Below are 18,901 nucleotides of genomic sequence, written 5' to 3' on the forward strand. Positions count from 1 at the left end.
AGGGCTTCAGTACTACGAACATGACAGCAGCTCGGCTTTCCAACCACAGCACTATCTACCTGCCGCGCTCATTGCATCACAACAAACACAGGGTGTGAACCGCTGGCCTGAATTGAAAACGATCGGTCAGATTTATTTATTCCTACTAAAACAAAACCTGTTAAACAGTACGTAACTCTGTGTCTCTACAAACTCACAGCTATCCGCCAAACAATAAAAATTCAAAACTACAAAAGATGAGTTGTATTCAGTAAATATAAATGGGAAATTTAGGCTTTGTGTAGAATGTTTATCAGACTATTTACAGTGCAACACAGATCATTTGAGTTCAGATCTCGCCAGCTTCTCTCTCTTCTGATCTCTTGGAACGAGATTTGCCATTTGTGCTCTCGTGCCGCCTCTCAGAAGAGCTCTTCTCTTTTCTCTCTCTGTCTCGGGACTTCTCTCTTGAAGATCGATCTCTAGAAGATCTGAAGTACAAAGTAAACCATTGCTATAAGCTCCACAGCTGAAAGAATTTGAATGAAATATGCATAAAACAGCAAAATCTTTCCTAACAGGGCTATGACATAACACAAGTTTCTTACAAAAATGTGCCCAGGTACTGTAACGTCAGGGGTAGCGTTGCCCAAAATAGAAACCCCAGTCCCTCTGCACACCTGAGTATTTCACATATAGCTCGCAGTGCCGAGTGCGTAGCACAGCCTCTGTCAGTCTCTCCTTACAGTAAGCCTTTCACAGCTGCTGCCACAGGGTCACTCTGAGGTGTTCCCTGTGTGCCTTGCTAGTTTACTAGGCTGTACTAAAGCACCAGCAATTTCTTCCTCATCTGTCATTCAGCACTGTTTGTGTCTTTTATAGTGTTTTTTTTTTTTGGTTATGCTTTAAGCTAGCGGCCTTCTGCTCGACTGCTTTAAATACCAGCTGTATTCTTTGGATTCAAAGGCTTGCTCAGGCCTAGGCTTTTGTCACTCTGCATCTGACAAGCAGTCATCCCAAGCATCCTGAGTTCCATGTCAGGATGATACTGATTTTTAATTTGGAACACACAACAGGCAAATCTTTTCACAGCCTGCTCAAACGATAGCTACAGATTTTCAGCAGTGCTTCATTGTGTCAGCCCACACAGAATTAAGCAGAGGCTTTCATACAAGAAACAATCTTAAAAGGCTCTTATCCTGTATGATTCATGCCAACTGTTAGAAATCTGCTTATCAACTAGGTGCTGGCCCTTAATTCTCCCTAGCAGCCTATACGCCTGTGGAACCAGGCAGAGGCAGCCAGCAGATTGTACTCTAGGACTCAGTACACAGGTCCTTCTTTGCAGTCACAAGACGACGACCTGGCAGGTATCTTATAGGTTCCAGCTTTCCTTCATGTTGATTTTAAGGTCTGGAACTCTTGCACAATTACATTAAAACCTTACAGCCCTCTGTATCTTGAGCCACTTCATTTTCATTACTTTAAATTGCGTCATTTAACTGGAAGACAAGAGACAACATGAGTCTGTTTGATTAAATTAACTCTCCTGTCCCCACAACACGACACGTTGTCCATAGTTCTCTTACCCTCAGACCTCCAGATCCCGTGACAGGCTACTTCTTTCTAGAAGCAAGACTTCAGACCAACAGAAGCAGAATGTAGATTTTAACTCTGAGTGAAAACAGAAGCTATACTCTTTTCAGGGAATAGCACTTTCCTGTTTGTTCACTTTGCTTTGTTTTCTTAAACTGACACTGGTCTCTCCCCAGCTCAGTAATTTTGTGGAAGTATGTCAGCTAGCCAATCCTCCTACAATCTCGATGGGCTGATTGAATGTGTTCAAGGTTTTCGAAGTAATCCCTTACCTGCTCTTTAGTAATAGTTATTACAGGGTCTTCCTCACTTCCTAATTGTCCAAACTTCTTTTCTTTATTTTTCATGTTCAAGACAGATTTAAAAAAGGACTTTAGTATCTCAGCCATCGGAGAATCAACAGTATTTACACACACACACACACCACACACATTAACAGACTTTTTTTTCATACCATTATTCCCCTCCCCTTCATTGGGTATTTTTAAAATGTGTTCTTTTACCCCTTAGCTAAAGTGACACAAGACACACAACAGTAGGTTTGTTTCTCGAAGTGTACTTAAATGGCACTGCCTGATCAGGTGAGACACTCCTTAAGCACTCCCCTATTAACTAAGGGCATTAAAATAAAGGCTAGATTCTAACTTCAGCAAGCACCTGGGGGTATACTTGCTCCTGGGTTTGGAAGGGCTGTAAGGAAACACGTGGTTTCATTCCAGTTTTGCTAATACTCCTACGTACACATGCCTGCTTCAGCCTTCCTCCAGCACAGGAGGTGTGCTGCTGAGTTTCAGAAGAGACTTAAAGCCCTTTCTCAGACTACAGGGTTTCTCTTCAGTCACAGAATGGTATACTCCTCCTTCCAGCTGTTTTTCTCCCTCACCCAGTGGAGATTTTCAAAAAAATCTCTCAACTAGCCTTTTCGTTACCCTAATACAAGGCCTCCCCCAGTTCCCAAATCATACTCTTCCCTTCCCCATGCCAGCACTGAGAGCAAGAAGCTGGGAAGCAGAAGGTAAACACAAATGTAATGTCAAAACTGCCTCTGCTACTTGGGTTTTACATGCCTGGGGAGGCTGAGTGAGCACCAGCATGACTCTGAGCTGCTGCTGCTTATGCAAGAAACCCAGCAATTTCTCAAGGCTCAGCACCGCAGTTCAGGGAATGACAGTTTTATCTCAAACTCTGCTCTCAAGCTGGGACCTTGCTGCACAGGCACTGTGCCCATGTGAGGCCATCTACAGACTGCCACTGGGAAATACTGCTTTGGCCCAGGAGCTGGTACAGGGCACTTGCAGCTTCTAACTTGAGAAACCAGTCAAACTCAGCTCACTCTAAGGATCAGAGGAGGCTCTCTGTGATGCCAGGAACTCCCCTTTGCAGAGAAGCACTTGTGTGAGGAATACATACTTGTGTTTTGAACTCCTGTCTCTGGACCCCCGCCGGTGACCTCGGCTGTGGCTGCGGGAACGGCTCCGGTGGCGCCTGTGCCGGTCTCGGGACCTGGAGCGAGACTTCCGCCGTTCACGGGAAGCTGACCTCGAGCGCCTCCGCCTCCTATCCCGAGACCGTGATCTGAAGAGGACACAGACTGCCTCAGACTCTGAAGATGGGCCACTACATCCCATCCGTACACCCGCGCCCATCAGACAGAGCGACACCTACCCCGAGCATCAGCCCTCACCCCCTCAGCCACACCCCACCAACGCAGAAGGCAAATCACCCCCAGGGTGACCATACTCCTTCCTTCCTGGGCTCAGGCGACCAACAGAACGCCAAAGGGTAAATTCGAGTTGATGGGGAGCTTATGAAAATCACTTGCACCACTAACATAAGCATGCGGTGATGCCTAGAGCACAGCCTACCAACTGTAATATTTTGCCTCACTTTACTGAGGAAGGAGAAGGGAAGGCAAAATAAACCTCACGTGAAATTACTGTAACCTGTATGGCAGCCTGCCAGGAGGAGTCCCCCTTGTGAAAGTACTGCCCTTTCAAAACAGATTTGTTTCCATCTGCTCTAAAATCAAAATAAAGGATGCCAATGTATATGGGAAACAGGAGAGAAGATGACCTCCGGGTACATGATCACTTATGGGATGCTGTCATACCATTAAGACAAGCTCTTCACAGAGATGTTGGGGCTTTCATCTTGATTTTTTTTTTTTCTTTTTTTACATCTGAAGTTTTATATATAATAGATACATTTCAGATACAAAAGCTATCCAAGGGTATTAGACATTTTTTGAAAATGGTATTGAGTATGTTCTCAGACTGGTATTCTGGAGCACACAGCACCGTCTGTCCCGACTGCGCTAGCCAGCAGATGCTTTCTAGTCTAACGGGTGACATTGGGTTGCCCAACACTGCAGCAGTGCCCAAGCAGTAGCTCCTATTTCTTCCAGGGAGCATAACAAAATGACTGTGGCACAGAATGAACTCCATTTATGAGACCCATGAAAAAACACAGTAACTAGATAAAACACAAATAGGTTTTTGGGAGAGCTGCGCTCACCTTCGACGATCTCTATTTCTTGATCCAGACCTAGAAAGGAGAGGAGAGTTAAGTGAGAGAAGGTACGGTATAGTCAGTGGGTTTGTTCCCCATAAAACCCATCCACCCTGGTAGCTTTCCACAGGAGCAACAATAATATGACAATTAATATGTCATTTAAAAAAGCTTGCCATACAAGCCAGAAAATATTTTAATTAGCTTCAACTGGGGGCGGAGGGGTGTCACAGCATTGTCTAAAACTGAAGAACATTGCAGAAACACTAGTTTCTACAGGGTTTGTTTGTAGTTTCCCAACTCCGTGCAGAGCTTACTGTCAGAACAGAGAAGATCTACAATCCAATCCCAGTCTCCATTCATACACCACTACGATGCACCTTTCCAACTTCTAATTTGCTGCGTGTATTCAGCACACGCTTTTTACCCTCTGCAGTCTAACATCACTGAGATGAACATTTTCATGTAAAAGTGCCACTCGCCAGTCAAAGGCAGGCCAGACACTTAATATTCTGATTTTGGTTCCTTTGAGGTAGTTGAGGTTTGAGTAAAGGAAAAGCACAGTGTTTTCTTACTCATCGTGAATATTTAACAAACATTAGATGGAAATTTGCAATTTTTTTCTGTTTCGGAAAGATGAGCTGGAAAAAAAAAAGAGGAAATAAACACGGGAAGAATTATTACTGAAAAGTAACAGAGATACTGAAAATGCTTCATCCCATATTATAAAGCATCTTCAGAAGGGTCATCCAGGTCTCATTCTGTCTGCTTCAGAGTTCCTTCACGGAGCTCTCAGCTTAACTGTAAGCATTAGCTTCTGACAGTCTGTAAATAACATTACAGTTCTTTCAACTCCTGAAGCACCCTTACTCAGCACCACTCAAAGAGCCACTACGCCCGAAGGACAATGCCTTTCCTTTTTCTCCACAGCCACATTCGAGGCCAGCCTACCTCCAAACTTCACACAGACTGAACAGCCTCTTTCTGCTTTACTTGAAAAGCAGCCAGCCTCTGTTTAGTGACTTAGACTTGAGCTCTTAACTGCTCCCACTGCATACAGACTCACAGGGGATGCTCCAGCTACACAGCCACAGAGCTGTTTGGCAGCGTACAGGAGATGCAGCTGAAAGTTACACACAGATAAAGTTAAAAAAAGAGAAAGAGGGAGAAGCATCTACTTTATTAATATATTTTAAAACCATATCTGGATAAGACAATATTAAGAGAATCAATGTGCCCTGACTTTCCTTCGCAACGAATAGGATTGCTCAATCATGGTAGAAAGAAAAAACAGAAGTTTAGAAAGGACTTCAGGTAAAAGGAGTGTAAACCAGGTAGAGCTGCACTTGGGAGTCAGGTGAATAAACCTTGCACTGAGGCCACGCGTGACAAGACCAGATGAAGGCAAAGCTGATAAACCAGGAGAGCAAGGCAATAGCCACACACCTACTTTCTCACGCAACAGAACCTGACAGAGCCGCAGGACCTACTGGAGAGGCCTGGCAGGCAACTGTATTTTTTGATTGTTGTCGTTACTCCAAGTTCATAATGTTCTTTTCCTCCTGATCACTTTATTCTGAATCACTGGGGCACACATCCACACAAAGCTATTCCACATCCCCTGCAAAGCCTGGTTGCCCTTCTGTGGCTATGATCTGAGCAAGAGCACACACCAACTCCTGGTGATCACTCCATAACGCTAAGCTTTGGAAATTCAGGATGCATCCAAAAAACCTGCACTTTCCGCACTAGCCTGAATCAGTATACATCAGGACACAGCAGACGAATGCTGCCCAGCAAAGTCAAAAGCTGTGCTTTATTACTTTTTCTGTCCTGCACCACAGAGGCTATGCGCTGAGTTTCATAATCTGTGTTTTGCCTAACTTACTAAAAAGGAAATCCATTCAGCAACTCCACAGTCTTGTTTGCTGGTGTACTCGGCAAGCAAACAGTGATGTCTGCACTTCCAAACATGCCAGCTCTCCAGAGAATTTCAGTCTTCAGGGATCACTGGGTAGCCAGCAGTCACCAGCAACACCAAACACAGGACAGAGGACTCCTCTGCATTCACCACTAGGGGCAACAAAACTGTTCACTCATTCCTACGTGGAAAACAGTTTATTTGACAAATTAATAAAGTCTGTAAGAGTTAAGAGTTCTTCAAACCCATCCACAGCCTTCCATAATGTGTCACAGTGCCTATAAGCCACCAAAGTGCCTATAAGCCACCAAAGACTTCTCAAAGTCAAGTGGCATTCTTCCTCTTGCTGAATAACCCCCCTGAAGACGCTGCACATGAAGACACGACAATAGAAGTCATGCAGGAAACATGTTTTCTGTGGTTCCTTACGTATCAAGTTCTGCTTAAGACAGGTAGTCTCTTAAATTGCTAGAAGTCACTGATCTGTTTTTGTCAGAAAAACACCCCTGTAAGCATGGCATTGCACAGCATCCAGAAGAGCAGGTACTTAGAAATCAAGAAATCTGGGCTCTAGTCCCAGTTGACATTAAGCGTCCGCTGGGAAAACTATTTTCCTTCTTTGTGTCAAGTTCCCATTTTAGAGAGGAAAACAATTTGACCTCCCCTATACGTCACTCCTGGCTCCATCAAAACATGCTTTTTTGGCATCTGAACAGAGGAGCACAGAGGTGCCTCCACACAGAGCAAGGGGAAAGGCTGGCCACAGACTTTAACTGCTGCAAAACATGCAACCAGCACGAAATCAGATGCCAGGCCAACTCATCACAATTCTTAAAACTGTTATATTTATAGCATGAAATATTCAAAAACCCCTTATCGGATGCATCCATACAAGAGCTACCTGTGCTGTGAACACAAGAGGCTCCTTAACTCCCAGAAAGTGATATTTTGGGAATATACATAAAATACACACATGCCACAGAAAGAAAGCGGCAGAGATGGGGGTCTGGGGAGATGCAGACCAAGTCAGAGATCCAGAGTGCTCTTCCTGAAGGCAACTGTTGGGTTGAACAAATTTCATGCAGAAACAAACTCCAGGAATACAAGAGACTATGGAGACAGACACAATAAGTCCAGGTTAGAGTGGTCCTACTGTGAGCCAGAACTAGCCTACCACGAAGCAGCTGCACGGGAAGATGCTCCTTGTCTCACTTCCATCTTTGTCTCCAGAATACCAGCATACATCAGTCCCATTCATCTAACTCTTGGGTTCAGCGGCCAGCTCCACATTCTGTAGCTCCCAGGTATAACTGCACTACTGACAACCTTGCACAGAGGCCAGAAAGCTGAGAGGCTCATCACAAAGTGCTGCAGTTCAGCAGAAAGCTGCAACATGAACTGGCACTTCCTGTGACACCAGGCAATCCGCAGTGAGAGAACCCGTATAAAATAATCAGGGAATGCATGACAATCTGGAGCTTACATCTTCACGATGCACCATAATCGCCAAGCCCCAGACCACAGAAAACCAAGGTCCTTCAGTTCTGGTACTTGTTTGCTAGCATTTCCAGAAATGTATATCCAGAGGCCAGCACCACCTGAGAGCATACTGCGGTTATGTATCTCATGTGCCTCAGAGACGGACACCTGAAACACTCTCCTCAGTTGACACTGAGGGTCGAAAAGAACTCTCTCCACATGCAGCAAGGTGGGTTTTTTCAGATGCAAGAAGTACAAGACTGTGAGGAGAAACATGAGGTAACCGGCAAAAAGCTGTGACAAGAACAGCGCTCCTACTCAGCCACTTCCTCTGCACGACCATCACCAATAAATAACCGCTCTCTTCATGCCAGGCTGTTTACACACACGGAAGAATTAGTTCTTCCAGTTCAGCTGGCAAGAGGCAGAAGAACTTGTCATGAGAATACCGACGTGGTAGCCACTCCCAGGCTCCAGGATTACACATGCATGAGCAGAAGGTGACACGTACGGCCACAACCGCCACAAACAGCCACTCCTTGGGATCCTCTGAGCAGGACAGCCCAGGGATGTCCTGGAAAGCATTCTCCAAAGCTGTGCCAAAAGTACCTCACTGTTACTGTAGAAAAGTTTCTGAGTAAGTCAGGCAGCCTGCCATCTGGCTCATGGATACTAGCTCCACTCTGCTGTCATCTCCTAGCCTAGGAGTGAGAAGGACTATCCAGAGAACTTTGTATGACGAGAGCCATTTGAGCAGACCTAGCACTCATTCTAAGTTTTCCCACTTGGATGCACTAGATGAGGTCATTTCATCCAGCCTTCCAGCGACAGGGACTAGACCAAGGTAAGCCTGAAGACTGCATGCCTTCTGAGCTTTGATCTTTCAGATACACAGTGGAGGTTAAAATAATACACAATCACTTCAATGTGGGGATTCTGTGCATTTGTTTTCATTTCAAACTGAATGCCAAGGTGCTCACACAGCATCCAGAGCATGTACAACAGTTGATCAAGCAGCACATGCTGCTTTCCTGCAATATTCAGAAACAAGAAATAAGCTTATTTCAATAACTGTTTTATGAAGCTGGCTTTGACTTTCACCTACCGTCTGCCCATTCTCTCCTCTCGTTCTCTCTCTTCTCTCCGTCTCAAACGATCCTGGTTTCTCTTCTCTTGCTTTTCTGCCACTGTTTTCTAGAAAAAAAGTTTACACCATATTTCAGCCATACTGTAACAGGATAGGGATCTGCAGGGAGACTACTCATGTAGTGGGACAGGGAACTGTTTCACTGTATTTTATGTGCTAGTCCAGATCTCCATAAAGGTTCTCATTTTCCTTACAGCTGCACTAACCCGCATCAGCACAAGAAATGCCACTCGCAAAGCTGCTGTGCTTGTGCTCTAAGTGACGAGCCCATAGGCTTTGAGGCAAGGGTCTGTCTCACCACAATTATACATAACAGAAGAGAGCAATGCCCTGTTCTCGTGCCATGATCAATCAAGGCACTGACCTCACTATTCTGCCAAATGAGTACGGCACAGGAATCACAGCTCTTACTCCAGCAGGCTAAAGGTTCCTGCTTGCGAGCAAGGCTAGTACCACATGGTCATTACAAGCCATTCCAGAAAGCTTCTAATCAGCACTTCAGCTACCGCAGACCTCCTTCCTTAACAGCACTATATGGAACTCCAGTTAATGTATTTCATTAAGAGGTCTCAAAGTGCTCTTTGATAGTCAGAAAACTTGGTGACAAATTTCAGCCAAACTAATGAGGAAGACCATTAGTACAGCCACGTGTAGTTAAGGAAGAAATTACAGCAGTGGTCTAGTTTGACTAATTCTAAGGGTACGACATTAGTTACACACAACAGAACGCACGATGAGGCTAGGCAAACCCCCATTTGAAGTTCCCAGGATTCAGAAATCAAATTTCTGGGCTTATACAAGCACTCTGAAAAGAATTCTATATGAACTTAATGTAGATGTTGAATATCCTCAGAACTGCAAGAAGGTTTAAAACAGACAGGATTACCCGCAGCTGATCCAACTTCTCACGAATCTGAATGAAACCCAAGTGTAATTTGCCTCCAAAGTGGTCAGCAAGACGCCGGTCATTGTCATGGAGACCAAGATAAGCTGAACAGACTTCACACACACGCAGCTTCTGCTGTTGGAAGCTGGATGCAGGCATTGAATTTCGGTATTCTTCCTGAAGGAAGGCAAAAAAACAGGCAAACGTCAAGGAGCCCTTACACAACCTCAACCCTCCAGGGTAACCCCTGCAAAAAACAGCACTGCTGCTTTCAAGAATCATAAAAGCACCCTCAATATAAAGGAGGTGCCATACAAAACACTTTGCGAGCGCAGCTAACCTGCTGGTCTATCCCTGCAAGTAACTACCGACCAAATCTTTCAGAGGAAGAACTCCAACCCCCACCCAACCCCCCAATCATCTCTCTTCACCAGATAAGAGTTTCTAAAGAGCTTTTGTTTGTCTGTCACACTACACCGCCAGCTACTTGCCAGCACATTGCTCAAACTGAAAGAGGAGGTGCTGGCAAAATAGGAGAAGAGGTAGGAACTGCCCAGCTGTTTGTCATGCAGCCTAGCTCAACCAGCTATTACAATTCCCAGAACACCACCATACCTCTGCCTCTTTCTTTTTTGCTCGGACTTTTTCCACTTCCATCAGGATCTTTTGAGACTCATCAACATTTCCTTCAGCTCCCAGCTGTTCAGCTTTAGCTAGGAGTTTTCCAATGTCTTCATTCAGTTCGTGTACTTTCTCTGCCTAAAGAAAATAAGGATTTTTTTTTTTTTTGGATAAGACAAAAACCTTGCCAAAGATTGCAGGACAACTTTTCCTTTTTCTTTAAAAGAGAACACCTGTTTAACATAAATAAGCCATTGCTGGAAGATCATCATCAATCTCCAAAAGTCAAAGGAACCCCAACAAAAAGATGTTGGTAGGCTAAGTACAGGCAACACAGTTCTAGACAGGTAGTAAAGGAAGTAACCATAGGTGGACAGGACATAATCAGTTCTGCTGCCAACAGTGGCACAATCCTGACTTAATGGACAGGAGAGAATCCACAAAACCAGCTTTGGAAATGTGTTTTGTACTGGCCCAGTAAAAGAAGTTCCCAATCAGGAAATTACACAAGCATTTGCTACATGAAAAAACAACAAATCATGGGATAGATTTACTATTCTAAGCTGTTACACGAACACTGAATAGGGGACAGGAAACCTATATACTTTATAGACATGCTAAAGCAACATCTATCTTTTAGAGTTCATATTTTACCCTACTACAGCCCTCTGAACCAGACACAAGAACAGCCAGAGCAGCATTTGAGGATGATGGCTGGAATCCACCAAGTCTTTGTGGAGCACAGCTTCCCAGTATCAATGGTGTCAGGAGACAGCAGAGCACCAGCCTTTGCACAGCCTTTCAGAACAAAGGTTTAATGAGAGGACGATACCTTTGCAGACACTTCAGCACTGATCTCTTCCTGTGTCTCAGCCAGGCGTTTCTTAGCCAGTTCTGTTCTCCTATCACACTCTGCAATGAAGGATTCCAGGTGATCCATAGCCTGCACGTTCAGAAAGAGAATTGTGAACCAAGATGCTCTCCATTTGTCAGACCTAGATTTGATAGCCAACAGCTAGCTGGTGCAATCTCCATACAGTGCACAAACAACTTCAAGAACAGATGCCTTGAGAAAAAAAATACATAAAGCTTTGCAGAAAGTCAAAGGAAAAAAAAAAACCCTGCCCTAATGTCTGTCATCTGTCTGGAACCTGACACGGTTCCTTTACTCTGACATGTAACAGAATTCACAAATAGCTGCTGCTTTGTACTGCACCTTCCATTACATGAACAACAGGTGCAAAGATAAAAAGCACTGCATGCAATCGGAAGATGACTGTTCTTCCACTTGACTCGCACCGTCAGAGAAAGCTAAATCCGGCCAGAAGTGAAATCACAGAGCAGAAGGCTTTTACCATTAATTCTTCTTCTGGGACAGGCCATTAGGTTACAGTGACCTGGTACAGAGCAGTAGGTGTGGGACGCAAGGAATACCATAAGAGCCTCCCAGCTAGCTGGACTAATGGGGTTGCAAGGCTCATAATTACATTTAGAATTTAAAGTCAGCATCAAGCTGACATTTGGGAAGGGGCTGCACATTCTTGCCGGACAATTTGTCAAATAATAGGGGTAGCTGAAATACCCACTGAGTTCTATTGTTCAACCAAATAACTTCAAAAACCATCCTCCATACTTACATCCAGCTCAAAAAACAGGTCTCTCTCTTTACTTGCAATCTCATAGTCAGCCCTCAATGCCAAGTCATGGATCTTTGTACACTCTCCCAGGTCCATTCGCTGTTGAAAAGAAAAAGGAAAAGCAATGTGAGAACCCCCCCATTATGGCAACAAGCAGCAAATGCTTAACTCTTGACAGGTGCACAATATCAAAATAAAGTCCCTTTAGGAAGAAGAGCTTCCTCTTAAACTGTCATAACAGAACCAGCCAGAAAAACCACATGCTTGCTAGAACCACTCTTCTAGGAGTTCCTAGGACAACATTAAAGCACCCCAAATATTTTAAGTCCAGTCCTACTCCTGCTGTAGGTCACAGCAGTCTTACAAATTGCTGGGAGGGAGCTGGGAGGGCACAGCATGCTGCAGCAGGAACTTCTTCAGCAGGCACCAACTCCAACCATCTTGTGCTTTGGAGCTACAGAACAGCAAAACACAAAGCTTTGGGCCCTAAGTTCAAAGCTCACATCTGCATCAGAAAGAACATCAGTAACGTAATGAAACATACCAAGGCACAGAACACAGACGGAATGCTCTGTCAAGAACAAATGTTCTAGGAGGAAATTCTTCACGCAGAGGGCGGTGGGGCACTGGCACAGGTTGCCCAGCGAGGTTGTGGATGCCCCATCCCCGGAGGTGCTCAAGACCAGGTTGGACGAGGCCCTGGGCAACCTGATTTAGCAGCTGGAAGCCCTGCCTATGGCAGGGGGTTGGAACTGGATGAGCTTTAAGGTCCCTTCCAACCCGAGCCATCCTGTGATTCTATGATTCTAAGAACAAAGGGCCTTCAGGTAAAAAGTGGAACGGCCACTAGAAAAGCAGAACTCCATGCTCAGCTACAGCAGACTTGTAATTCTACAGCTAACCCTTCCCACACGCAGCTGCAACTTTAAAACCCACCAGCTCAACAAAGCTAATTCCTACGCATAAGGCATGGGAATTAAGGAGCATCTCCTTTCCCAGAAAGCCCTGACTTGAACACTGCTCTTCACCTCTACTGCAGTTAATGCTATTTAAAATTGTTGGGTTTCCCCAATCTGGTAGCTAACAGCCAAATAACTGAATTTAATTATGCATTCAGAACATGGAAATTGCATTTCTATGTTATCAGTATGTAACAGAGAACATTCATCTTATTCTTAAAACAGAAAAAAAATGACATTTCTGAAAGCCAAAATAATGAAAGGCCTAAGCGTGAGCCACAGCGCGCTGTACAAATGGCAGGGCACAGGTCACCTCACGAAGGAACACCCTGACCAGTCACATCCTTTTCTCTCCCAGTCACCACCAGTCCCAAGGAGCCCAAACCTAAACATGGCAACACTGAAGTCAGAATTGCAGAAAAAGCTAAATACGGCTGAACTGGGACCAATGCAGAATCCCAGCAAAACACCACAAACTAAAGCAGGGGGTGCCAGGGGTATGTACGTGGAGCAATGCATTCAACCAGCAGCAGTGGAAGCGTTGAGAATTAAACAAGGTAACCAAAGCAAGCTCCTCCAGGTAATGGTTGGGGTTTCAGCAGTCACCTGTGCTAATAACTTTTTTAAAACAAAGAAAAATTCAAAATGACTTGCCACTATTTAGTCTTCCTCGCTTTGCTCAGATTTACCAGAAACAGGAGACTACAGATAGCAGGCTACAGACACTTTATCCAGGAAGAGCCTTGTTGAGCTTTCTAACAGTGGAAACATAATGCTTACAGAAAACAATTGTTCTGGTACTTTCAGAGCTTAAAGATTTTCATCTTCAGGCAAGCCTTTTCAAAGAATGCTGAAGAGCTACTGTAATTTTGCCACAAAATCTTCCCACAACATTAGAGCATGACATGACTTAAATCTTTTCGTTGTATGGTCATTCTACTGAAATCCCTTTCCAATACAGGGAGAAAGAGCAATCCTCCTTGGGATTGTCACAGATCACAAGTATTCTTATCTGAATTCTTGCAAGCTGAGCCACAGCCCCATTTCAGAGGAGGAGCTCCAACCCACAGCTTCAGAAGAGCCAACGTGTCCTTTATTCCTCTCACTCTGTTAAAAGGCAACAAATCTCTCAAACTCACCCTCTAGGGGAGAATTCACTGGCTTCACCGGCATACGAACTTCAGCTCTTCCTCCAGATCCTTTGAGATATCTAGGTACACGGAGATTCTCACGTGCATTGCTCACTTCAGGTAAAATCACCTGACCTTCTGTTTCAAAGAATCCCCTTGTCTCATCGGGGAGGCCTGTCACCAAACGCTCATCCTTTCCAGCAGCGTTCACGACTTGCCCCAACCAACACCCATGGCTGGTTGGTGATACAGGTTCTTGAGACAGTAAAGCCTGAGTAAAGACCTAACTCCCCAAACACACACCGACCTAATAAGTTTAGATGTCACCGACCATCAGTCCTGCTCATGTTCGCTGCACAACCCACGTACATCCTGAGGCATCTCTTATGAGCATCACTAGTGAACTGTTAACTCACCAGGGTCTGTTTCCATAATGTTCTTCAAAACTAGTCACAGGTCTGGAGTTTTGCCCAATTGTGAGAAGGAAAGCACAGACCCCATGAAACAACTCTGCAACCTACAGGTTTCATCTCTCATCTCCCCCTGAGGGACACGGAACTTCCCTGAATGCAATTCCCAAGTAATGTTCTCCCTGGACAGCTTTCAGACTCATCTGTCCACTCATCAGTGGAATGAGAAACTCAGGATTACCAGATGATACCATCCCCATATGTGCTGTGGTACTTTCACTGACAGATTAGGGCTCTTATGGCCAGGCACGCCTGCCCACCTAAACTAAGCAAACATCAACATGCCTCCTGCAGCTTTCAGCACAGCCCAGAGCCTTACTTAAAGCCTGGACTCCTTCTCCTACTCTGCACCTGAAGGTCACTGAGAGGTCCTTCATCACACTTCACTGAGCATTGCTACTGATCGGATTCAGTTCCCTGCTCAACTCCAACCAGCTTCCCATCCTTGGAAATATCTGTACCTGAACAACACAGCAGGAACAATGCCTTCGGGGAAAAGATGCATCACAACCGTTACGAGAAGGCTCGGAGCATCTGTTGGAAGTTTCCAAAAAGATACGAGGTCCTGACGTTTGCATTAACACACGCCCAGAGAGAGATGCTACTCCATGCAGTTAATGCTGATCCACCCACACATCTCTTCCATTAACGGAGCACCATAAGATGCTCGTAAACCTGAGTGGGTTCATGAGGAAAGCCTGCACAGCTGTGTTATGCTTCACTCTGTGCTGGTAGCGCTGACAGCTGAAATGTCGATCCCATTCCAGACATCACATGTTCTTTCAACACTGACCTGTGGCACCAGTACGTTTTCTTGCCCTCAAGAACCTGCTGTCAGCAGCGCAGAGAGCTCCACAGCCACTCCAAGGCCACCACAAGATTATCTGAGTGATCCACAAGACCACTTACACAGAAGCAGTCTTCCTTCTTGCTCCTGGGTGAGATTTCTGATTGTTCCACAGCAAGAGTAGAGACAACTCACTGCACACATGTAACAACAGAAGCAAAAGGCTTTTTGATGTGCTGCTATACCCAGGAGATTCACGACGCACCTGAACACCTTACACTTCCTCTGTGCTTTGAAATTGGCTCCAACAGTCGTGAGCATCATCACTTCATTTGACCCCTCCGGCTCACCACCTACCTTCTTCCTGGAAGCACGTCACAAGAGGTGCAAGGCAGCATCTTCAAAAAGCTGTTGAAAAAATACATCCTAACCCACCGTGACTTGCACAAAGGATGGAAATGGGCAGAAGGTGATTTAAGCAGCTCTACAATTCCAAAGCAAAGTGAGGTGATATGGAGGCTGATGGAGCTGGAAAACACATCTGAGCTTCAAATTTCTGCCCTGCGTCCCTTACAATGGTTCAAAACCACAAAAATTTGTATTCAGCTCTTCCATTCCAGGCTTACTTTGCAGCAGCAGCCACTTAAAAGCTGAAGTTTGCGTGCTCAGAGCCAGGGCAGCCGTTGCTTAAGCTCTTTCTGCTAGCGCTATCGTAGTTTTGCCACCACAGTGTTACAATCCGAGGCAGAGCTACCTGCCAGCCCTTCCCTTTGTTGGTAACCCGCTGTGTCAAACCCAGCTCTCCAAGTAACAGAGGAAAGGGCTATAAATATTGACTGCATTTAAAAAAAAATGAGTAAGTGGATGGACAACATGAAATGCCAGAGTAGTTAGTGCCAAACAGCAAGGATAAAGATGGATTTCCAATATGCATATTCATCTCCATCCTGCAATCACGTAATACAGCAGTTACAGAACACACGCACTGTTTTCTTCTGAAAGTCAGGCTGCATCTTCCGTCTGGCACCTAACTGGACGCTTACTCCACAAGATCTCTCTGTTACCACATCACCTTTTGCTCGCACAGAGAGCATTTGAGCTAAATCTTTGAAAATTCGTCAGCTGCATCCCCAGAGGGCAACAGCTAAGGAAGCTGTCTCAACTGTTTTAAACCAGTCAGGCGGAGTGACACACCGCTCACACCAACCAAGTCTAAAGACCAAGCTGGCCTGAGCTGTAACCTGCCATTAGCATGACAACTCGTAATGATGAAAAAAGCTGAAGTTCCATCCAGGAAACATCATGTGGTTTAAAAGAGGAGACTGAAAAGCTCCAGGACTGAGGACTATTGCAGCTCGTGAGAAAAATCCGGCTAACCTGAAGCGGCAACGGTGAACTACAGCACCCAGGACAATGCGCTGGCGCAATCAGGCTATGATCCTGTGCCCTCCCCAGGAGCTTTATGCCCTAACTATCACAAGCTGTTAAAACAGAAGTAACCTTGCAACTTCACGTGAGATTGCAAGAGAAAAAGCATTTCAAGCAAATTCTGAGAACTCCTGACTTCAGTGGCTCCAAATACAGGTCACAGAAACTGAAAATAAAATCGCGACTGTTCCTAGGGCAAGGGAAGCCTGGTGTTTCCTGGGCTGCATCTCCTAGAAGCTACCTATGATGGCACAGAGGAGCCCAGAAGAATTGTACCAACCTCTGCCTTACCAGAATTCCTTATTACAGAGAAGATACTTACTGTTCCTGCCAGGATATCGTGAGGACAGCAATCCAGAAGGTGGCTCTTGCAGACACGATCGTCTGTAAACTTCACCCTTTGTCTGGTTTCATCTCCTGAAATTCATTTGTGGTTTTAAATAAGGAGACATTAGAATACTGATAAGGTAACAAAGACCTTGGTATGATCATTTCACCTCAATATGCAGATTAAAACAGTTGGTGTTCCTGCTCCCCCAAATTACTTGAAAACGCTTATAGGGTAGCAGGATATTCTGGAAAACTTATTAATTGGCAAAAAATAATATTTTAGCGTTTATTCATCCAGTACACCGTGTTAAACACAGTGTTGGCGAGCCAAGTAACGTCCAAAGCCTGTCATCCGTATAAAGAGACAGCACAGCCAGAAGAGAAAAAAGGAGACAGACAGTCTGGCTCATAGCCAACGCTTTCCTTTTTTTCACCACCCCCCGCCTCTTTTTTTTTTTTTTTTTTTTTTACTGTGATGAAGGGGCAGGAGATACTGAAACCCATGCTATCGGAGGGTCACGAATCATGAAACAGGGCTGTGCTGGACAGTTGGTATAGGCAACTGCTATTTGCTAATCTGATAATTAAGACAGCAGTCCATTTGGTCTCAAAACCAAGTATGCAGTGTGTTTTCCAAGGCCGTGCAAAGATGAATCTTGCGGGTCTTGGCCTGGAACGTGAAACCTACTTCCCACCCGCCTCCCGCCCTCAGAAGACATTTTACACTCAGGAGCCACTTAAACAAGACAATATCAGAAAAGCAAAAAAGAAAAAAGAAAAAGGAAACAAAGTTAGTCAATACACACTGCGAGCTCCAACATATACTATACCCATCTGCATTCTTCAAGACCTCAGCTGCAGAATTTTATGCCCACTGTTGAAAAGTTTTAAAGGAAAAGCTTTCTTGCCCACACCTGCAGTAAGGAAGTCAGGGGAACGATACATAAAAGTAAAGGCAAAGTGGTAATGGTATGTGACAATTTTAAAGCTCAGCTGTGTATATGACACAGGTATGTGTAACACTACCGTATGAATATAGTTTAGGATTTGCAAGCATCCAGGAATAATGTTGTGTCTACTCAAAATGGTTTTGTTTTTTTTTTTTTTCTTTCTAAGCTACACTTTTAAAGTTACTTGTGAAAAAAAGCAAACACTTTTTCTTTGTTATAACAGCTTTAAAAATTGGTTGTGACTCACGGCTCGATGAACATGAGGCTTTTCTGCAACTCCCTTGCAGATTGATGTAGGCAGGCAAAGATACACTGAACCTTTATAAATAAAATAGAGGGGCCACAATTGTTCAGTTTGTATGAAATAGAAGTATGGGAAGCAATTCAACAGCAACTCAACACACAGAGAGAGAAGGAGCACTCATTCACTTAGGAAGCCAAGTGCAAAGTACCTCACAGCCCTGCTAACGTGCCCAACGACTTTACGCGTTCGGCAGGCGAGGAGACACCGGCTGCGGCCGGGCCGCGTTTCGAACAGGCCGCAGCGCTCTCGGACCGGCGCCGCGGGGCCGGCTCCTCCGGGCGGACCTACCTACCGCCTCCGGGCGGCCCGCCGCGCCCCGCCACGGCGCTCCCCGCGCGAGGCCGCGAGCGCGAAGCCCCCGGCGGGCGGCAGCGGGGCGCGGGGCCGGCCCCCGCCGGGCCCTCTCCCCAGGGGCAGGCCCCGAGGCGCGGCCCGGGCCCGCTCCGCCCCGCTCCGGGCTCGGGCCCGGGCTCGGCCGAGGCGCGGACGAGCGCCGCGGGCCCGCAGCGGGGGCAGCGCCGGGCCGGGCCGCGGCGTCTCCTGCAGGCCCCGCCCGCCCCCACTCACCGTCCCGGGCCGTGCCCATCAGCTGGTCCAGCAGGGCCCGCATCTGTGCCTGGGCCGACATGGCGGCGGGGCCGGGCCGGGCCGCGGGGCGCGGCGGGCGGGCGGGCGGCTCCGGCCTGGGCGGCGGCGGCGGCTCCGGCCTGGGCTCCGGCCTCGGAGGCGGACGAGCGACGGCAGCAGGCGCTGGGCGGAAGCGGCCCCT

The 18,901-nt window shown here is 46.0% G+C and overlaps 1 protein-coding gene across 5 annotated transcripts; it reads right to left on the reverse strand.

Annotated features, from left to right (window-relative positions):
- Nucleotides 1-108: 108 nt before the first annotated feature.
- Nucleotides 109-18,898, reverse strand: LUC7L (LUC7 like). 5 transcript variants are annotated; one of them, XM_083800843.1, is made up of 11 exons: nt 18,700-18,898; nt 16,871-16,965; nt 11,775-11,873; nt 10,970-11,080; nt 10,132-10,275; nt 9,517-9,693; nt 8,589-8,677; nt 4,090-4,119; nt 2,986-3,150; nt 1,848-1,909; nt 109-470 (listed from the first exon to the last, which is right to left on the reverse strand). In XM_083800843.1, exons 1-10 carry the CDS (start codon nt 18,758-18,760, stop codon nt 1,882-1,884), a joined length of 999 nt encoding a protein of 332 aa, XP_083656969.1. In that variant the 5' UTR covers nt 18,761-18,898; the 3' UTR covers nt 109-470; nt 1,848-1,881. The 5 variants fall into 5 exon arrangements, with proteins under 5 accessions (XP_083656969.1, XP_083656970.1, XP_083656971.1 ...); XM_083800844.1 differs by lacking the exon at nt 1,848-1,909 and adding an exon at nt 18,076-18,146 and having other exon boundaries at nt 18,700-18,864; XM_083800845.1 differs by lacking the exons at nt 1,848-1,909; nt 18,700-18,898 and adding exons at nt 18,076-18,146; nt 18,281-18,360.
- Nucleotides 18,899-18,901: the final 3 nt, after the last annotated feature.

This window comes from Anser anser, assembly GCF_964211835.1.
Source record: "Anser anser genome assembly, chromosome: 15".
In the NCBI taxonomy this organism is placed as follows: Eukaryota; Metazoa; Chordata; class Aves; order Anseriformes; family Anatidae; genus Anser; species Anser anser.